The sequence below is a fragment of the Typopeltis vanoorti genome, chromosome 1 (genome assembly GCF_054136105.1).
Source record: "Typopeltis vanoorti isolate ZY-2024b chromosome 1, IOZ_Tvanoo_1.0, whole genome shotgun sequence".
Classification (NCBI taxonomy): domain Eukaryota; kingdom Metazoa; phylum Arthropoda; class Arachnida; order Uropygi; family Thelyphonidae; genus Typopeltis; species Typopeltis vanoorti.
The window spans coordinates 187,058,450-187,076,080 of NC_143549.1; the positions used below are offsets into that span (position 1 = coordinate 187,058,450).

General features: G+C 37.3%; 1 protein-coding gene across 1 annotated transcript in view; it reads right to left on the reverse strand.

Moving 5' to 3' along the window:
- Positions 1-17,631, reverse strand: part of C3G (C3G guanyl-nucleotide exchange factor) — a 350,856-nt gene that overhangs the window by 130,288 nt on the left and 202,937 nt on the right. Inside the window, exons 10-11 of the mRNA XM_090405787.1 lie at positions 12,718-12,836; positions 128-242 (exon numbers count right to left, since the gene is read on the reverse strand). Coding sequence (XP_090261913.1) covers positions 128-242; positions 12,718-12,836 — 234 coding nt within the window. The remainder of the gene's footprint in view (positions 1-127; positions 243-12,717; positions 12,837-17,631) is intronic.

Below are 17,631 nucleotides of genomic sequence, written 5' to 3' on the forward strand. Positions count from 1 at the left end.
TTTTAATTCATACAGTTTTACAAAATTACTTTAAATCAAAGAAGTATTTGTGTATCAACTATCTCTAAAAATAAAATAATTTATTTCCCATTTGAAATAATAAATCAAAAACTCATATTATACTAACAACTTTCTTGAAAACCAAATAATGTGTAACATCCAGATCATCAAGGGCTCCTTGATCAAGTTTTTCTTCTTGTTCTGTTTCATTCTTCTGAGTTGTACACTGAATACTATTTTCCCTGTGAGAGAAGAATTAAAAGAAAAAATAAACCCAGTTGTGCCTATGCAGTTAATGATTGCTGCCTATCTCAAAATTTACATAAGTAAGGATAAAATTCAAAATGTGATTTCTAAGCAAATTTAGAATTTATTTTGTGTAAGTGCATCTCAAATAAAATGTTTGTAAACCCTCAAACATTTAGTGCCTGATGGCTAGAAATAGATCCAGAGGTCTTTGTCTCATATCTGGCTCCTCATTTAGCTGAATTTTATTTTATTTCAGACAAAGAAATTTTGGAAATGAAACCTATGAGTTGAGGAGAATCATAAAAGTACTTCACTGCGATGTCAGTAAGTAGAGGATATTCTACCTACATGTGTACTCTTCAGTGACACATGCCTAAAGCTATTTCTACAAGGCTGCCTATTGCTTTCAATTAAAGCTTATTTTATTATTATTATTAATTTTTTAATGTACTCTATCCATGTAAAAGGATTCCTGATCCACTCAGATCCTGTTTCTGGTTCTGGAAAATATTTTTAAATTGCACAAAAAGTTTCATAGGTACTGCTTGAATCCTTTGATAATCAGGTTAGAAATTTTTTCTCTAGATGCAAGCAAGGATAATATCATTCAGACTCAAGAAACTCAAAATCTTGGGTGTTAAACATTTCCACCACAGTTGCATTCTTGCAAATCGCTCTTACTTAATCATAAAAATTAAAGAAGGTGACATCTTTTCCTTATAAAACAAGGTTCAAACCATTCAAAATGCTACAAATACAAGCTAAATATGGCAGCCAGGAGAAATCATGCATGCATATTTTTAAATTAATACTGACAAAAAAAAACAAAAAAACAATTTAATAAATGAATGACTAGTTTCGTACATCACTATTAATACAAGAAACACAAATAGGCATTAACAAGAAGATTTCTGAATTACACAGTCATTTTTTAATTTATTCAACAGATGTCGGAACAAATTTAATTTATTCAACAGATGTCGGAATGTAGGAACAAGATATGAGCACAGGTCACTGTTACGGGATATAGCATACTTTGTCTCAGATCCTAACTCATCAACATGTACACTTCTTCTGCAGCTTCTCCCACTTAAGTGGGATCACTGTTGATGATGAGTCTCCTCCACATCCTCCTGTCTTGGGCTGTTACCACGTCCAAGTTCTTCATCCTCAAGTCCTCTTCTACCAGCTCCCTCCATCTCTTCTTTGGCCGCCCACGCTTCCTCCTTCCTCGCAAATCCATCTGCATGACCCTTTTTCCCACATACTCGTCCTCCCTCCTCATCACATGACCAAACCATCTCAACCTTGCCTCCAGTATCTTCGCTCCTAAGTTCGTAACTTTCACTGTTCCCCTTAAATAGTCATTTCTCAGACGATCCTTTCTGGTCACACCACACATCCACCTATGCATACTCATCTCTGCTACTTCCATCCTGCTGATGTTATTTTTCCTCAGGGCCACAGTTTCTATATCATATGTCATAACTGGCCTCACTATTGTCCTATAGATTTTGCCTTTCAGATTGATCAGCACCCTCTTATCGCATAACACTCCAGCCATCTCCCTCCAGTTCCACCAACCTGCTTGTATCCTGCATCCCACTTCCTTCTCAGCTCCTCCATCTTCTTCCACTGTTGAACCTAAATATCTAAAGTCCCTCACCTTCCTGATGACATTTCCTTCCAGCTCCAGATCTGTCTCCTGGCCGCCACCCACTGTGCAACACATACTCTGTCTTACTTCTGCTCAGTCTCATACCGCTCTCTCTTCCAGTACTTTTCTCCATCTTTCCAGTTTAGTTCCTGCTTCTTCTCTTGAATCTGCACACAGCAAGATGTCATCTGCATACAACATTGTCCAAGGTGCATCTTCTCTCACCTCCTCCATCACAATGTTAAACAGAAACGGACTTAATGCTGACCCTTGATGCAAGCCAACTGTTACTTGAAAACTTTCTGTCTGTCCCAGACAGGTCCGAACACTATCTACCAATAATTGTCTGGACATGCCTGTCATTTGTTGTTATGAAACATTCCAAGTTTGCTAATAAGATCAAAACCAGTGTACAGATAGTAGGAAGCAGTATTTCATTGTTGCAGTTGAGTATAGGTGGTATGGTAACACGACATGAACTCAGCAACTTTGAGAGAGGTGTCATTGTGGGCTGCCACATTGGTGGCATGTTCACACGTGCCACTGCTGATCAACTGAAGTATCCAAAATCAACAGTTAGTGATGTGATCAAGAAATGGAGATGTTATGGCATCACTACTGCAAGAAAACATCTAGGGAGGCAGCCAAAAATGACTGACAGGGATAGGAGGGTGGCACCAAAAACTGGCTACAATTGGCACAGACCATCTGTAATGAGTTCCAGAGCATCAGTAATGCCATGGTGAGCACTAATACTGTACGAAAAGAAATGCATTTATTGGGTTTTCACGGAAGAGCAGCGGCACACATGCCAAACATCACAACAATGAACAAGATGGCTTATCTGGCCTGGTGCAAAGTACATGTGAACTGGATAATTGATCTGTGAAAAATGGTACTCTGGAGCAATGAATCAAGGTTCAACTGTTTCCAACTGATGGCAGGGTGTGGATGTGGAGGAAGCCTGGTGAACGCTTGTTATCACAGTAAAGTTTGGTAGTGGAGGAGTAATGGTGAGTGTGGAGGAGTGCATTCAGTTGGTTTGAAGTGGGACCACTAGTCGTTGTCCATGGTTCCATGAAGGCAGCTCAGTACCTTGATATTATGGATAATCAGGTACTGCCTACATTGTGGAGTTTTTATAGAATGGAGCCATGTTACTATCAAGACCACAATGTCCCATGCCACAAAGCTACAGCTGTTATGGAATGGTACGAAGAGAAGTGTTAAATGACTACTCTGGCTTATGCAGAGTCCTGACTTTAACCCCATCGAACACCTGTGGGACAAACTGGAGCAGCGATTGAGATCCAGAGTAGCATGTCCTTGATCTGTCGCTGAACTCAGTGCTGCTTCGATGGAGGAATGGAGACAAATTCCAACTGATGTCTGCCACACATTGGTGAAAAGCCTCCCTCAAAGGGGTGCAGGAAGTGATCAAAGCCAAAGATGGACATACATGATATTAGGGTTCACCTGCTGGTATCAACTGCAAATTGTTAAAGTGTCTGGACAATTATTGGTAGATAGTGTATATCTCTTATGTATGCTTCCCAGAAATGATTTAAGATAAGACCTTGGTTTTTGTTACACTGGATCAGACATTATATCATCTTGCTAGTCTCCTTAAATTTATAGACATAAGTATAAAATTCTATGTATATTTTGATGGATTGCCAATTAACTTGATGGTTTTTGCTAGTGGTATGAAAGACCAATCCAAATTTATATGCTCATTTTTTAACTTCAATATCTCTAACATTTTTTTTTTGATGGATTTCTCTAGATTGTCCTGTCTGTCCAACATAACAAGCATTGCAATTACAATAGATTTTATAAACTCTTCATAGGTTGATGGGGTTGTTTTGGCAATCTTAACATAATGTAGACATTTTATAGAGGTCTAAAGGCAACTTTCAAGTCATGTTCATTTTAGAAATTATAGACTTTACAACCATGTTATAAATAACTCTTAATTTCCCGATGTTTCGATCTTCATATTAAGATCATCATCTGGAGCATATACAAATATACAGGACAAGCTGAGTTACATTACATACAGTAAGCTAGAGAAACAATGATTAGAAGAAACACACGTATAAACCACAGTGAAAATTATTTAATTGTAAATATTTCATCCTAAGTATCTTAGGACATCATCAGTACAGTATTTAAACAAAAATTAGGAACGTCGTTGCGGTTTAGGTTTGGTCTGTGTAGTAAGGCTTCAGAACTTTCTTTGTATAAACGTTCATGTTTAAATAAAGATCTATGTAAAAGTTTAGCCTTTTCCCAATGGATCCTACGGTTTGGATTTTCAATTTCGTGTTGAGAGAGGCCAGATTTCTGTGGTTTAAGACGACGAATGTGGTCTTGATGTTCCGAGATGCGTTTCTGAACAGACCTACCTGTCTGTCCAAAGTAAGATAATTTGCATGAGCATGGAATCTCATAAACACCAGGTAACATCAAGGGTGAGAATTTGTCCTTAGGAGAAGGTAATAAGTTGTAAATTTGGTTGATAGGTTTGTAAGTAGTGGCAAAATTGTATTTCTTCATAATTTTAGAAAGACGTTCTGAGATGCCTTTAACGTAAGGTATGGGAATCCTATGCACTTCTTCCTGTCTGGTTTGATGCATGCAGAAGTGACTGATGATTTTTTGAGTTGTTTTGGGATTATATCCATTTAGGATGGCTGTATTTTTGATAATTTCTAATTCCTGGTTTAAAGATTCTTCAGAGGAGCAGAATTTGTGTGCTCTGGAAAACTAAATGGATATAATCCCAAAACAACTCAAAAAATCATCAGTCACTTCTGCATACATCAAACCAGACAGGAAGAAGTGCATAGGAATCCCATACCTTACGTTAAAGGCATCTCAGAACGTCTTTCTAAAATTATGAAGAAATACAATTTTGCCACTACTTACAAACCTATCAACCAAATTTACAACTTATTACCTTCTCCTAAGGACAAATTCTCACCCTTGATGTTACCTGGTGTTTATGAGATTCCATGCTCATGCAAATTATCTTACTTTGGACAGACAGGTAGGTCTGTTCAGAAACGCATCTTGGAACATCAAGACCACATTCGTCTTCTTAAAACGCAGAAATCTGGCCTCTCTCAACACAGAATTGAAAATCCAAACCATAGGATCCATTGGGAAAAGGCTAAACTTTTACATAGATCTTTATTTAAACATGAACGTTTATACAAAGAAAGTTCTGAAGCCTTACTACACAGACCAAACCTAAACCGCAACAACGTTCTTACTATTCCTAAAGTGTGGGAAATTATCATACAAAACTGTGTTAAATAATTAATGTTTTTTTTTTTTTTTTTTTGTACTACTTTAGCACGTTATGCATGTTTTCATGAGATTCTATTGTAATCATGCGCCCTAACTGTATGTTATTCCTAATTTTTGTTTAAATACTGTACTGATGATGTCCTAAGATACTTAGGATGAAATATTTACGATTAAATAAATTTCACTGTGATTTATACGTGTGTTTCTTCTAATTATAAACGCACCACAGGTTTCGTTATTGAAAAAAGAGAAACAATGATTTGATCACAGGTTATTCTACTGGCATGACTTCTAGTGAAAAAAAAAAAAAAAATCAATTATTTAGAAACTACATCAAGCTAAGTTCTATTTATGATAACATGAGCAAACTTTCTTTCTTATAGATAGTTTTCTTTTGGTAACAATGAAGTCTTATTTTTAGCATTACAACTATTATTTTTGATATAGGTATTATTTCTGGGAAAATTCCCAGAAATGTTATTTTTCATTTAGGATGCTGGATTATTTACGGTCCTGTTTATAGTTGCTCTTAGAGATGAAGGTTCCGTGGGTCAAATATGTGCCTTCCATATGTTTGGGATATTTAGACCATCATTATTGTTCAGATAGGGATGGTTGATAATCTCACAGGCTTCCTGAAATTTGCATTCATACCATGTTTTGGTGTGATGTAAACAACTGGTGCTTTTCCAGTCAATTCTATGTAAGGTGTTCAGGGCATGATCAGAAGGGCCAGCTTCAGCATAGTTATTATATTTAATTTGTCGTTTATGTTCTTTTTTGTCTGATAGGAATTGTGCATCCGGTTTCCCCTATATACGGCATGTTACAGATGCAATAAATACGGTATACTACAGGGTGAGCCAGCGGAGGGAGTGGGTCTTTGGATGAGTTGAGTAAGCTTTTTAATGTTGCAGGAGGTTTAAAGGTGGCTTTGAGGTTGTATTTTCGTAGTATTTTGTTTATTACAAAAAATTAACGATTTTTTAGAATATAAATAATATTCTAAAAAATATTATTTTTTAATATAATTTTAATATTATTTTTTTTTAAAATATAATTTTAAGGGGTGCTTAAGGGTCAAAGCTGTATAACTGAGAGGAGAAGTCCACATAGCCTTTAAAGGAATGCGGAGAAACGACCAGGGCTTCTGACCTAATGTCCAATCCTCACCTTCTCATGGTGCACCCTGTTGGGTATCTACCTGGATACTGAACGAACGAGGATGGGCTGGCAATTTGGGATTTAGCCGACCAAATTGTATTCTTATTGGTTAAACCAAAATAAAAAATGATGGTACGACATGACAAAATTTCATACCAGCTGGGGCATCGCCCGTTAAACAAGGCCCCCGTTGTTTTCGCCAGGGAACCAGGGCGAATAGCGAAAAGTCAGCTACTGGAACAAATCTGAAAACAAACCCCAACTCAACATCACCTTATGTTAAAGATCGGTACTATCAACATAAGAAGCCTGAATGGCAAAGAAATGGAGCTAGCTGAAGAATTAGATAAGTACCAGATCGACATAATAAGAGTGAGTGAAACAAAAAAGACAAAAACTGGCGAGATCTTTCCGAGCAATAAATACAAAATGTTATATTAAGGCAATGACAATCAAGGAAAAGAAGGAGTATCCATAGTATTCAACACAAAATATGAGACTATTCTTCTTGAATGGCAGTCAGTCTCAAGTAGAGTAATGTGGGCAAATATGAGAATGGGGAACTGGACAATGAGATTTATTTGTGCCTATGGTCCCACAGAAGGCTCTACTCTACTAAGGTAGAAGTGGAGGAATTTTTGAGGCTTTAGAAAAAGCAACTGACACAATGAAAGAGGAAAAGTTGGTCCTTGTTGGGGATCTAAATAGCAGAGGTAAGAAATGATTGTGAGACATACAAAAATATTTTGGGAAAATTTGGAGAAAAGAGCAGAGCTAATAATAATGGCAATTATCTGTTGGATTTCTGCTCAGGACATGGACTGGTTATTACTAACACCATGTTCCAACATAAAAATGTGCACAAATTCACATGGAGAGAAGAGGCAAGGAATAAGAAAAGTCTCATTGACTATGTTATTGTTGATAGTGATGTTTTCTCCCTGGTGCAGGACACTAGAGTGTAGAGAGGATTTGAAATTGGAAGTGATCACTATTTAGTCTTGAGCAGGATAAAATTGAATTTCATATTGAAAAGAATAACATGTAAGAAAGTTTTAAAGCGAATAAAAGTTGAGCAGCTCTCAGATGCGAATTGTAGACTAAAATACACAAAGATTATTGAAGAAAAAATGAAAGAGTTTGAGAAGAATCAAACCTTGGAGATTCAGTGGCAAACTCTGAAGGAAACATTGATTGATTCTGCTAGAGAGGCATGTGGTGAGGTTGTCTGCAAGGATAAAAAAATCAGAACTCCCTGGTGGACACAGGAAGTTAAAGAGGCAGTGAAGGAAAAGAAGAAAGCATATCAAAAGTTCCTGTCAAATAAGTCAGCTTGTTCTCTTAGAGAATACAGAGACAAATGCTAAACACTGTGTAAAACTAGCTAAACAAAAGTCATGGGAGGACTTTGGCAAGAATATAGAAAATAAATATTAAGAAGGTGGCAAAATATTCTGGAGGTTGTTGAAGAAGCTTAGGAATGGAGGAAAGAGTGTTGTAAAAGGAGTTAGAGATGATAAAGGTGACATGAAAACCGGAGAAAAAGATATCCTTGAAGTATGGAGTAATTACTTTGAAAAACTGCTAAGTCAAACAAGCATTGATGACAGCACAGTGGTAAAAAACACTGACCAGGCATGCAGTCAGGAATACATATCCATACACTAAGTAGAAAAAGCCCACAAAGGCTTGAAATGTGGAAAGGCAGCAGGAGTAGATGATATTCGACCAGAAATGCTGAAGTATGGTGGTATAAGTCTTACAGTGGCTACACTGCATAGTTCAGAAAGCCTGGACAGAGGGACGGATTCCCGACGATTGGAGTAGAGCTCTCATAGTACCCATATATAAAAACGGAAATAAAACTTAATGTGAGAATTACAGAGGTATTTCCCTCCTGAGTGTTCCTGGCAAGATCTATACAAGTATACTTGAGAAACGTTGAAAAGAATTGTGGAAGAAAAGCTTGGTGAAGAACAAGCTGGATTCAGGCCAAATAGAGGCTGTCAGGATCAGATCTTCACTTTACGACAAATAGTCGAGAAAGCATGGGAATATAACAGAGATCTGTATTTAAGTTTTGTCGATTTGGAAAAGGCATATGACAAGGTGCCAAGAGAGAAGCTATTCAATACGCTACAATTATATGGTGTCAATGGGGCATTATATCAAGCAATACGTAGTCTTTATTTGAGTTGTAAGTCAGCAGTTAGAATTGAAGGAAGTACAGGAAGATGGTTTAATGTTAAATCTGGTGTGAGACAAGGATGAACATTATCCCCTATGTTATTAATTATCTATATGGATCACATTATGAAGGAAAGTGGTATTAAACATGATATCAAAATTGGAGATGTTAATGTCAGCTCTTTGCTTTATGCGGATGATGTTATACTTCTAAATAAATCTGCTACAAGTCTGCAAGATTCTCTGACTAAATTGAATAGCTGTTGTAATAGATATGGTATGAAGGTCAGCAATAAAAAAGACAAAGACAATGAAAATAGGCAGAATCATTGAAAATGTCAACTGTGTTGTGAATGGAGAACCTGTGGAACAAGTAAAACATTTCAGCTACTTAGGCACGATTTTTACTGAAGATGGTAAATTAAATATAGAAATAGACAACAGAATCAGCAAAGCTGGTATGGTAGGAAGTCGATTGAATAAATTCATACGGAATAAGAGAGAAATTAGTCGGAACACTAAATTAGCTATACAAGACAGTGTTCAAACCAGTTTTAACTTATGGATCTGAGAGCTGGGTCAGAAGTAAAACACTTGACCAAAGACTAGAGACCACAGATATGAGAGTCCTGAGAAAGATTATAGGCGTGAACAGATGGTATCAATGGCAGTATCATATTAAAAACAAGGATATTAGGAAAGAACTTGACATTGTCAACATCCAAGAATGCGTTAGCAGAGCTAATCTCAAGTGGTATGGTCACTTAAACAGAATGGGCGAGGAAAGATTAGTAAAACAAGTGTTCTCTGCCAAGTTGGCAGGAAAACGACCCAGAGGAAGACCGGGATATAGGTGGATTGATATGGTACAAAGTGCCTTGAGATGATAGAAATATAAGATCTGATAATGTTGAAGCCTTGACAAGTAACAGACTGATTTGTAGGAAAATTGTAGATAGGAAGTTAGTAATGATGTAATTTTTTTCATGTAGTACTATCATATCCTGTACACCCCTTGAGGGTACATGGCAGGAATTTGATGATGATATAATTTTAAAATATTATATTTTAAAATTATATTAAATTATTGCTTACCATTAAAATATTAATTTTAATGGTAAGGAAGGCAAATGTGCAATATGAGAAGAGATTGACTCTGAGATACAAAGAAAATCCTAAGGAATTCTTTTGCTATGTGGCCAGTAGGAAGAAATGATTGTGAAAGAATGACATTGTTATATAAAAATGGGAATAGACTGTGATGCAAAGGACCCATAGTTCAATGAACTCTTTATTGAAGTAGTTCATTCTGGAGAAGTAGGTTTTAATACTAGAGAAGCAGAACGGATTTGAGGTTTAGAAGTGTGAGTGTGTGTGCACACGCGCTTCAAATACTGAGTACTCTGGATGTCAATAAAGAATGGGAATGGGTGGGATTTCACCACGGGCTTTGAAAACATATGCTAAAGCTGACTACTCCATTGACTCGGCTTTTCAATGAAAGTCTGGCCCTGGGAAAGGCCTAAAGAATGGAAGAAGCATAAGATAGTGACACTGCATAAGGGTGATAGCAGACTGGAAGTGTCAAACTACAGACCAGCTTGTATTTTATCAGTAGCTGTTAAGATTTTGGAGAAATAGTGAGGGATCACTTACAGTGTTCGGCAGATGAAGATAATGTTATCCGTGAGAGTCAGCAAGGATTTGGCACTCTTGTTTTATTAATATGATTGCCTTTTATAATAAAGTGGCAAGAGTGGCTGATGATGGAAAGGCATATTGTGACATTTTTTTTGGATTTTACAAAAGATATTTGACAGGGTACCACAAGATAAGATGATATTTAAGTTGCAGCACATGGGCTTAGATGTCAGGTTAGTGAACTGGATTTGGGATTGGCTATCTGATTAATGTTGTGTATGAGGGAGCGGTATCAAGGAAGCAGAAGGTTACAAGTGGGGTCCAACATGGCTAAATATTGGGATAGGTATTAATTAACCTTTATATCAATGACATTGTCAATGGATTGCAGGGGGGGGGTCTTCAGTTGTTTGCAAATGATGTAAAGCTGGGAAGGGATATTAGTAATTGTGCAGATGTGGTAGCCCTGCAAGAGGATTTGAATAAACTGGACAGATGGGCAAATAAATGGGGTGGTGGTGACAGTTTAATTCATTTAAATGTAAAGTTTTGAAGTATGAGTTACATCGATGGGAGGAAGCATACTCTATTGGAGGAATTATCCTGCAGGAAGTGAGGGAGGCAAGGGATCTGGGTGTTATGATTGATAGAAACTTGAAATTCAGGGAACATATTGCAAAGGTGGTGAAGGTAACACAGAGGATTGCTGCAATACTGAGAAGTGCACTGACCTGCAGAGATAAAAGAGTTGTCATTCCATTGTATAAAGCCCTGATCAGACCACACCCGAACTATTGTGCTCAAATTTTGTTCCAAGGATTTGAAGGGGATAAATTAACCGTGGAAAGAGTGCAGAGGCATATAACAAAGATGATATCAGGACTGTGCAATGTTAGTTATGAGAAAAGATTGAGGGAATGTTGACTGCAGAATTTGGTAGGTAGTAGAAGGAGAGGTGATATGACTCAGACTTTTAAACTGTTGACTTACAAGGTTGACACTGGGAATTCTTTTGTTTGGGGAAAAGGCAAAAGGAGTGAGAAAAAGGAGCCATCCCTGGAAGTTACGAAAGGAAGGTGTGAGCAAGAGGGTTTAACAGTTGTAACAAACTTGACATGAAAATCAGCAATAAAAAGTTATGGATCTGAGAGTTGGGTTAGAAATAAAGCACTTGATCAAAGATTAGAAAACACAGATATGAGTGTTCTGAGAAACAGAATAGGAGAGAAAATGTTGGCAAAACAGGAGCTTGATGCCAAGATGACAGGAAAAATACCCAGAGGAAGATCAAGGTCTAGGTAGAGTGATTTAGTCACAAGACTGAAGTTAGAAGACCGAAATGTTAGATGCAACAATATTGGGGCACTGGCAGGTGGAGGAAAATCATGGATAGGAAAGTAATATTAATGATAATATAAACTTAATCATGTAGTTCTGTCATAGTAGCCTGTACATCCTTTGAGAGTACATATCAAGAAACTGATGAAGATAATGATAAATTTTATGTAGTAAAATAAAAACCTTTATGATAGTTCGCTATTGTGAAGGTTCGTGTGGTTTCATTGGCAATAGTGAGCTGAAAATAGTACTGGGATCTAGGGACTGATTGGGTCATTTCCTGTAGTTTGTTATAGACAGCATACACTAGTATAATGTTACGATATGTATGTCAAAAATTTTATTAAATTTATTCAGGCCAAAAAGTTTGGGGAAAAGGCAAAAGGAGCGAAAAAAAGGAGCCATCCCAGGAAGTTACGAAAGGAAGGTGTGAGCAAGAGGGTTTAACAGCTGTAACAAACTTGACATGAAAATCAGCAATAAAAAGTTATGGATCTGAGAGTTGGGTTAGAAATAAAGCACTTGATCAAAGATTAGAAAACACAGATATGAGTGTTCTGAGAAACAGAATAGGAGAGAAAATGTTGGCAAAACAGGAGCTTGATGCCAAGATGCCATGATACATAAGTTTGTCGTATTTGCAAATGGTTCTATGGAAACAAAAACTAGGCTAGACAAATTCATGATTCCAAATACAAATTCTAATATAATCTCTCCAGTTAGAGGGAATAACTGGAATGTGTGTACATGGATTTTGGAAACACATATAATAATAATCAAAACTAAAAAGTATGTTTGAACTATTTCTAAGTAAGCAATTAGCCATTAAAAAAAAAATCTCTGTTCAAAATATTATGAACCAGTTAGTACATTAATACAATGAGTAACGTATAGGTTAAATAATCTAGAAAACCTGCTAAAAAGCAAATATGGAACTTAAGCACTTTAGTTTTCAAGAAGTCAGGAGGTATCACTGGGGCAGGAATTCATCAACCATAAGATACTGACAAATAGCCATGTCCACAGTAGTGGATTAGGGTTTAGAGTTGTAGGTTGCAGAGTTGATGAGCTATCTGCTTGTCCACCAGATCAGTTGCACACATATTAATTAACAGTACTATTAAAAAAAAGTAGCAACCAGAGATTATGAAAGTTTAAATACTAACCCCTCTGATGATGATGGACTTGTTTGGACAGTATTACAAACTTCTTTGACAAGTGATCCTGTTGGTGATGTTGGAGTAGTAGGTGAATCAGATAATTTTGTTGGAAAACTAGAACTTACCTAAGAAATAATTATTAATGAATTAAAATAAAATACAACCTAAAACTTGAATTGTATCCTTTGAAATAATGACATTCTTAACTGGCAATAAACTTCAGATTTATATTAATAAATATAACTAATAAAAAGCATTTAAACACATCTATTTTTATTATTATAAATTTTTCGCTTCGCAACCATATGCCTGCGGAAGGAGTGTCCTAGGTTCAATTCCTGTCGACAACGTGAGGAGCTTAAGGATCTTTCTTAGCCATAGCCAAGTTAGCTGGTCTTGGGATTGGACAGCAGGGTTTTTCCTCTCCCAGTTTATCTGGGGGGGGGGGGGGTCATCCCACAAGTAGGTAAACCGGCCCCGTGAACACACATGAATTACAATCAGGAATACTTAAGACAATCCCTCCAGCCAAAGGTCTGAATTGTCAGCTATGTGGGTCCCCGGATAAAAATAGGGGGGATTGAGGTGGTGCTGTACCTCCCCGTAAAAGGGGATCACGGCCGTTGAATCACTATATGAAATGAATTATAAATTTTGATTTTGACACACACACACACACACACACACACACACACACACACACACACACACACACACACACACACACACACACACACAGGGGGAGAGAGAGAGAGAGTCAATAAAATTGATTTGATGTGAGAATGGCAGAATATAAAATATCTGGAGGAAGACCAGAACCTTGGTGGATTGATGAGTTTTTAAAGGCAGATGTTATACTGTCAGACTTTATTTACACTTCTCTTAAAATTGCATCAATCCACCAGGGTTTTGGTCTTCCTCTGGATATTTTATCTGCCACCCTCAAATAAATATATTTTGTTGACCTTTTCTCTTCCATTCTGTTTAGATAACCACACAACTCTAAATAAACTCTGCTCTCTCTCTCTCTCTCTCTCTCTCTCTCACACACACACACACACACACACACACACACACACACACACACACACACACACACACACACTTCAGTATTAATTATGTCAAGTTCCTTTCTAATATCTTTATTTTTAGTGAAGTTCTGCTACTAATTACACTGTTCACTCCCCTAACTTTTCTCAGGTCTATCATTTGTGCTCTTAAGTCTTGATCAATGATTTTATTTCTAAACCAATTTTCAGATTCACAAGTTAAAACTGGTCTGAATAATGTCTTGTATACAACTAGTTTGGTATTTTGGCTAATTTCACTCTGAATTCATATAAAATTATATAATTGTTCCCAACATACCAGATTTGGTTACTAATATTCTATTCCAACCTTAATTTTTAAGTTTCATTAAAAACTGTGCCTAATTATCTCACTTCACTTGTTCTATAAATTTATCTTTGAGAATGTAGTTAGCATTTTCTATCATTTCCAAATATTTTAGAAATGGCAGCAAAATTGAAATGCTATATATAGAGAGCAGCAGCTTTGTCAGAAAATTCAAGGAAACTCAGAAATGCTATGTCCATTTACATAATGTAATAAAACCGAGGTATCCTACATCAAGTATGGTCATCACTCACCAAAAATTTCATGCGCAGTTCTTTTGAAGTGCAATAGTTATAGCTATGTATACATGTTTTATGTCCATTGTTAAACCATTTTAATTGCTGATTTGATTCTTAATTAACTGCGATTAGTTAGATAGCTTCTCTAAGAAAATACTAAAGTGGATGGCATCCTCTTATTTCTAAAAGATCTCGGCCAAACATGGCTGGCCACCTTTTCTTAAAAATTATAACTAGAAAACTACCAAATTTTAGCAGGAAGCTAAAATAATTCCTATGCCCAAACCAGAGAAAGATCCAAATAATGTCAAAAATCTATGCCCTATCTCCTTGCTTTGCTCCGCCTTTGAGCTCTTTGAACGAATTCTCCTTAAAAGAATTTAACCACTCATTGAACGAGCACTCCCAACTGAACAAGCTTGCTTCGGGCCAGGAAGAAGTTTCTGTGACCAGGTCCTGGCCCGGCCAATGCAGATTGAAGCAGTGATTCTGGATTAAAATTTTTTCTTCCAGAAAAAACTTTAATCCAGAATCACTTTCATTGACCTAACATCATCTTATGACAGTCTGGATCAGGGGCCTCCTCCTAAAGCTAAGCAATATCATAAGGTGCAAACAACTTTCCAGCTTTTTGAATCCATTCTCTCCAACAGAAAGATCCAGATCCATATTGGTGGAAAAAAGAGCAGGCCCAGATCCCTCCACAACAGTCTTCCACAGGGCTCTGTGTTATCCCTTAACTTTTTAACATCTACATGTCTGACTTACCACATGCCAGCTCAAGCGCAAATACACACACACACACACACACACACACACACACACACACACACACACACACACTAATGATCTCATACCCTACACCAGTCTAACTCCTTTGCCAACCTGGAAACAACCTTGAACACAAACCTGAACATCCTGAAGGTGTACTTCAAGCAGTGGCACCTGAAGCCAAATCCAACAAAAGCTATGTTCTCAGCATTCCACCTGAACAATGCAGAGGCGAATCGACACCTCAACCTCTCTTTCTGCAACATGGTAGAACCCGAGCCTCACCCGAAATACCTTGGAGTGAGCCTGGACAGAAGCCTATCTATAAATGGCACATCATGGCTTGCTGGAACAACCTGGGATTGTGGTGGTGGTGCTGATGTCATAAGCTCATCTGCACTAGCCCTTGCATTCTCTGCAGCAGAATACTGTGTCCCTGTCTGGGAAAGAAGTACACACACTAACATTACAGAACACAGCTAAACTCAGCATGCACACAATTAAGCACACTTCAAGCAACCTGTTCCTGCACCAGACTCATAAATCCATCTAGTCTTCACCTAAAATCAAGAAATCCTTTCTTGTCCATGGACAAACTCTCTCCAGCTGCCTTACCATCAACACCTGACATGTGGAGAGAACACTGGTCCAACAATCTTCCAACAAATGGTTTCCTGGTTGAAGATTCCTGTGCTCTGCAGCCTGGTTTTGACTTTCCTAGGAAGATTTGGTCATCTATCAACAGGATCAGAACTAACTAGGGCAGATGTGACTACCTACTGCATAAATGGAGTCAGTCAGACCACCCTTACTGTGACTGTTCCCCTGTGGCCTAGATGATTACTCATATTGTGAATGACTGCCCAAGGCACCAATTTCATGGTAGTGGCCTCCAGGACATCCACAAGGTGACAGATGAAGCCCTGGACTGGCTTTCTGGTCTAGATATTGACATGTAGGTGCTTTTGCCATAAGAATAAATAAATATGGGTTGTGTTGGACTTCTCAAGATTTTGGAAACTAATTCTTAGGCCTTCTGCCCTAAGCACACCAGTGGCCTCCAGGACACTAGACACAAAGGAGAAGCATACTGGACCTTTAATAACAGCTTACTACAGGATACAGAGTATCTCAAATGTTCCAGAAATCCCCTGATAAGGATTTCTGGAGGATTTGAGATACTCTTAAACTTCCCAACTAATTTCTGATTGGTGGTCACTCTTTAAGGCTAAAGTTAAGCTACTGAAGTACAGCCAATGGAAGAATCTGAAAAGACAATCTCACACCATCTACAACAACAACAATAACAACAGCAGCAGCAATTACACCATCCAGAAAGGAATATCAGTCCCTAGAAACTACCATATAGTCTAGAGCAGCGCTTCCCAAACTGTGGGGCATGGCCCCCTTGGGGGCTGTTAGTTTTTTTGAGGGGGGGGGCCTTGAAATAATGAAAACAAATTTTAAATGTATTAAGACTTAAATGTGCCATGTCAAATGTGTACGTAAGATGCTAAAAATGTAATATTTGCATTTGATTTTTGCAATATTCGCTGTGTATGTTTTGTACTGAACATAAATACAATAAATATTATAATAATATATGTCTGCATTATGATTTTTCTTTTCCGATGGGGGCCGTGAAATATTTTCATTTTTTCAAGAGGGCCTTGACATCCATAAGTTTGCGAAGCACTGGTCTAGGGCACTCTGCGAGAGATGCTGTAATAAGAGAATGACACAGGCAAATAAACTTCAGAGACAAAGTATTTCCTTTTATTAGAAAAACACCAACAAGAATCCGTTAGCATTTTTGCTATAATAACAGATAGTGGGAAGCAATATAAAAGACTATGATGAAATCTTCTTATATACTTTGCAGTATAAAAACACATACAAAGTTAACACAACATCCATCAATGCTACTGGTATAATACTCTCTGATGGCAACACTATCAGCAAGATTTTTTTTTTTAAGTTGGTACATCTGTCATAAGCATTCATGCGAAATTACAAGTCATTCTAAGTAGATTGTTTTATACAGCTGTCTGAAGCAAAAGTATTGTCTGTATCCCTTGAAATGGATAAAACTGAGTATCGTGCAGTTATAAAATTCTTTGTAAAAGAAGGTTTAATGCTAAAAGAAATTCATTCGAAGTTCATGAAAATTTATGGGCACTCTTCTCCTTCATTTTCAACAATTAAGAAATGGGCTGCCAAGTTTAAATGTAGCTGTACCAGCCTTGAAAAGATGATCCATGTGAAGGACGTCCGAAAAGTGTAACAACACCAGAAATCATTGATCAAGTGCACGATATGGTATTGGATGACCTGCGAGTCTAAGCACATGAAATTGCCGAGACTATAGGCATTTCAAAAGAATATATTTTGAATGAAGAATTGCACATGAAAAAGCTTCGTGCAATATGAGTGCCATGCTTGCTCACAGCATATCAAAAACGCACTTGCATGAACTTCTCTGAACAGTGCTTGGAGCATTTTAACAAGAATAAAA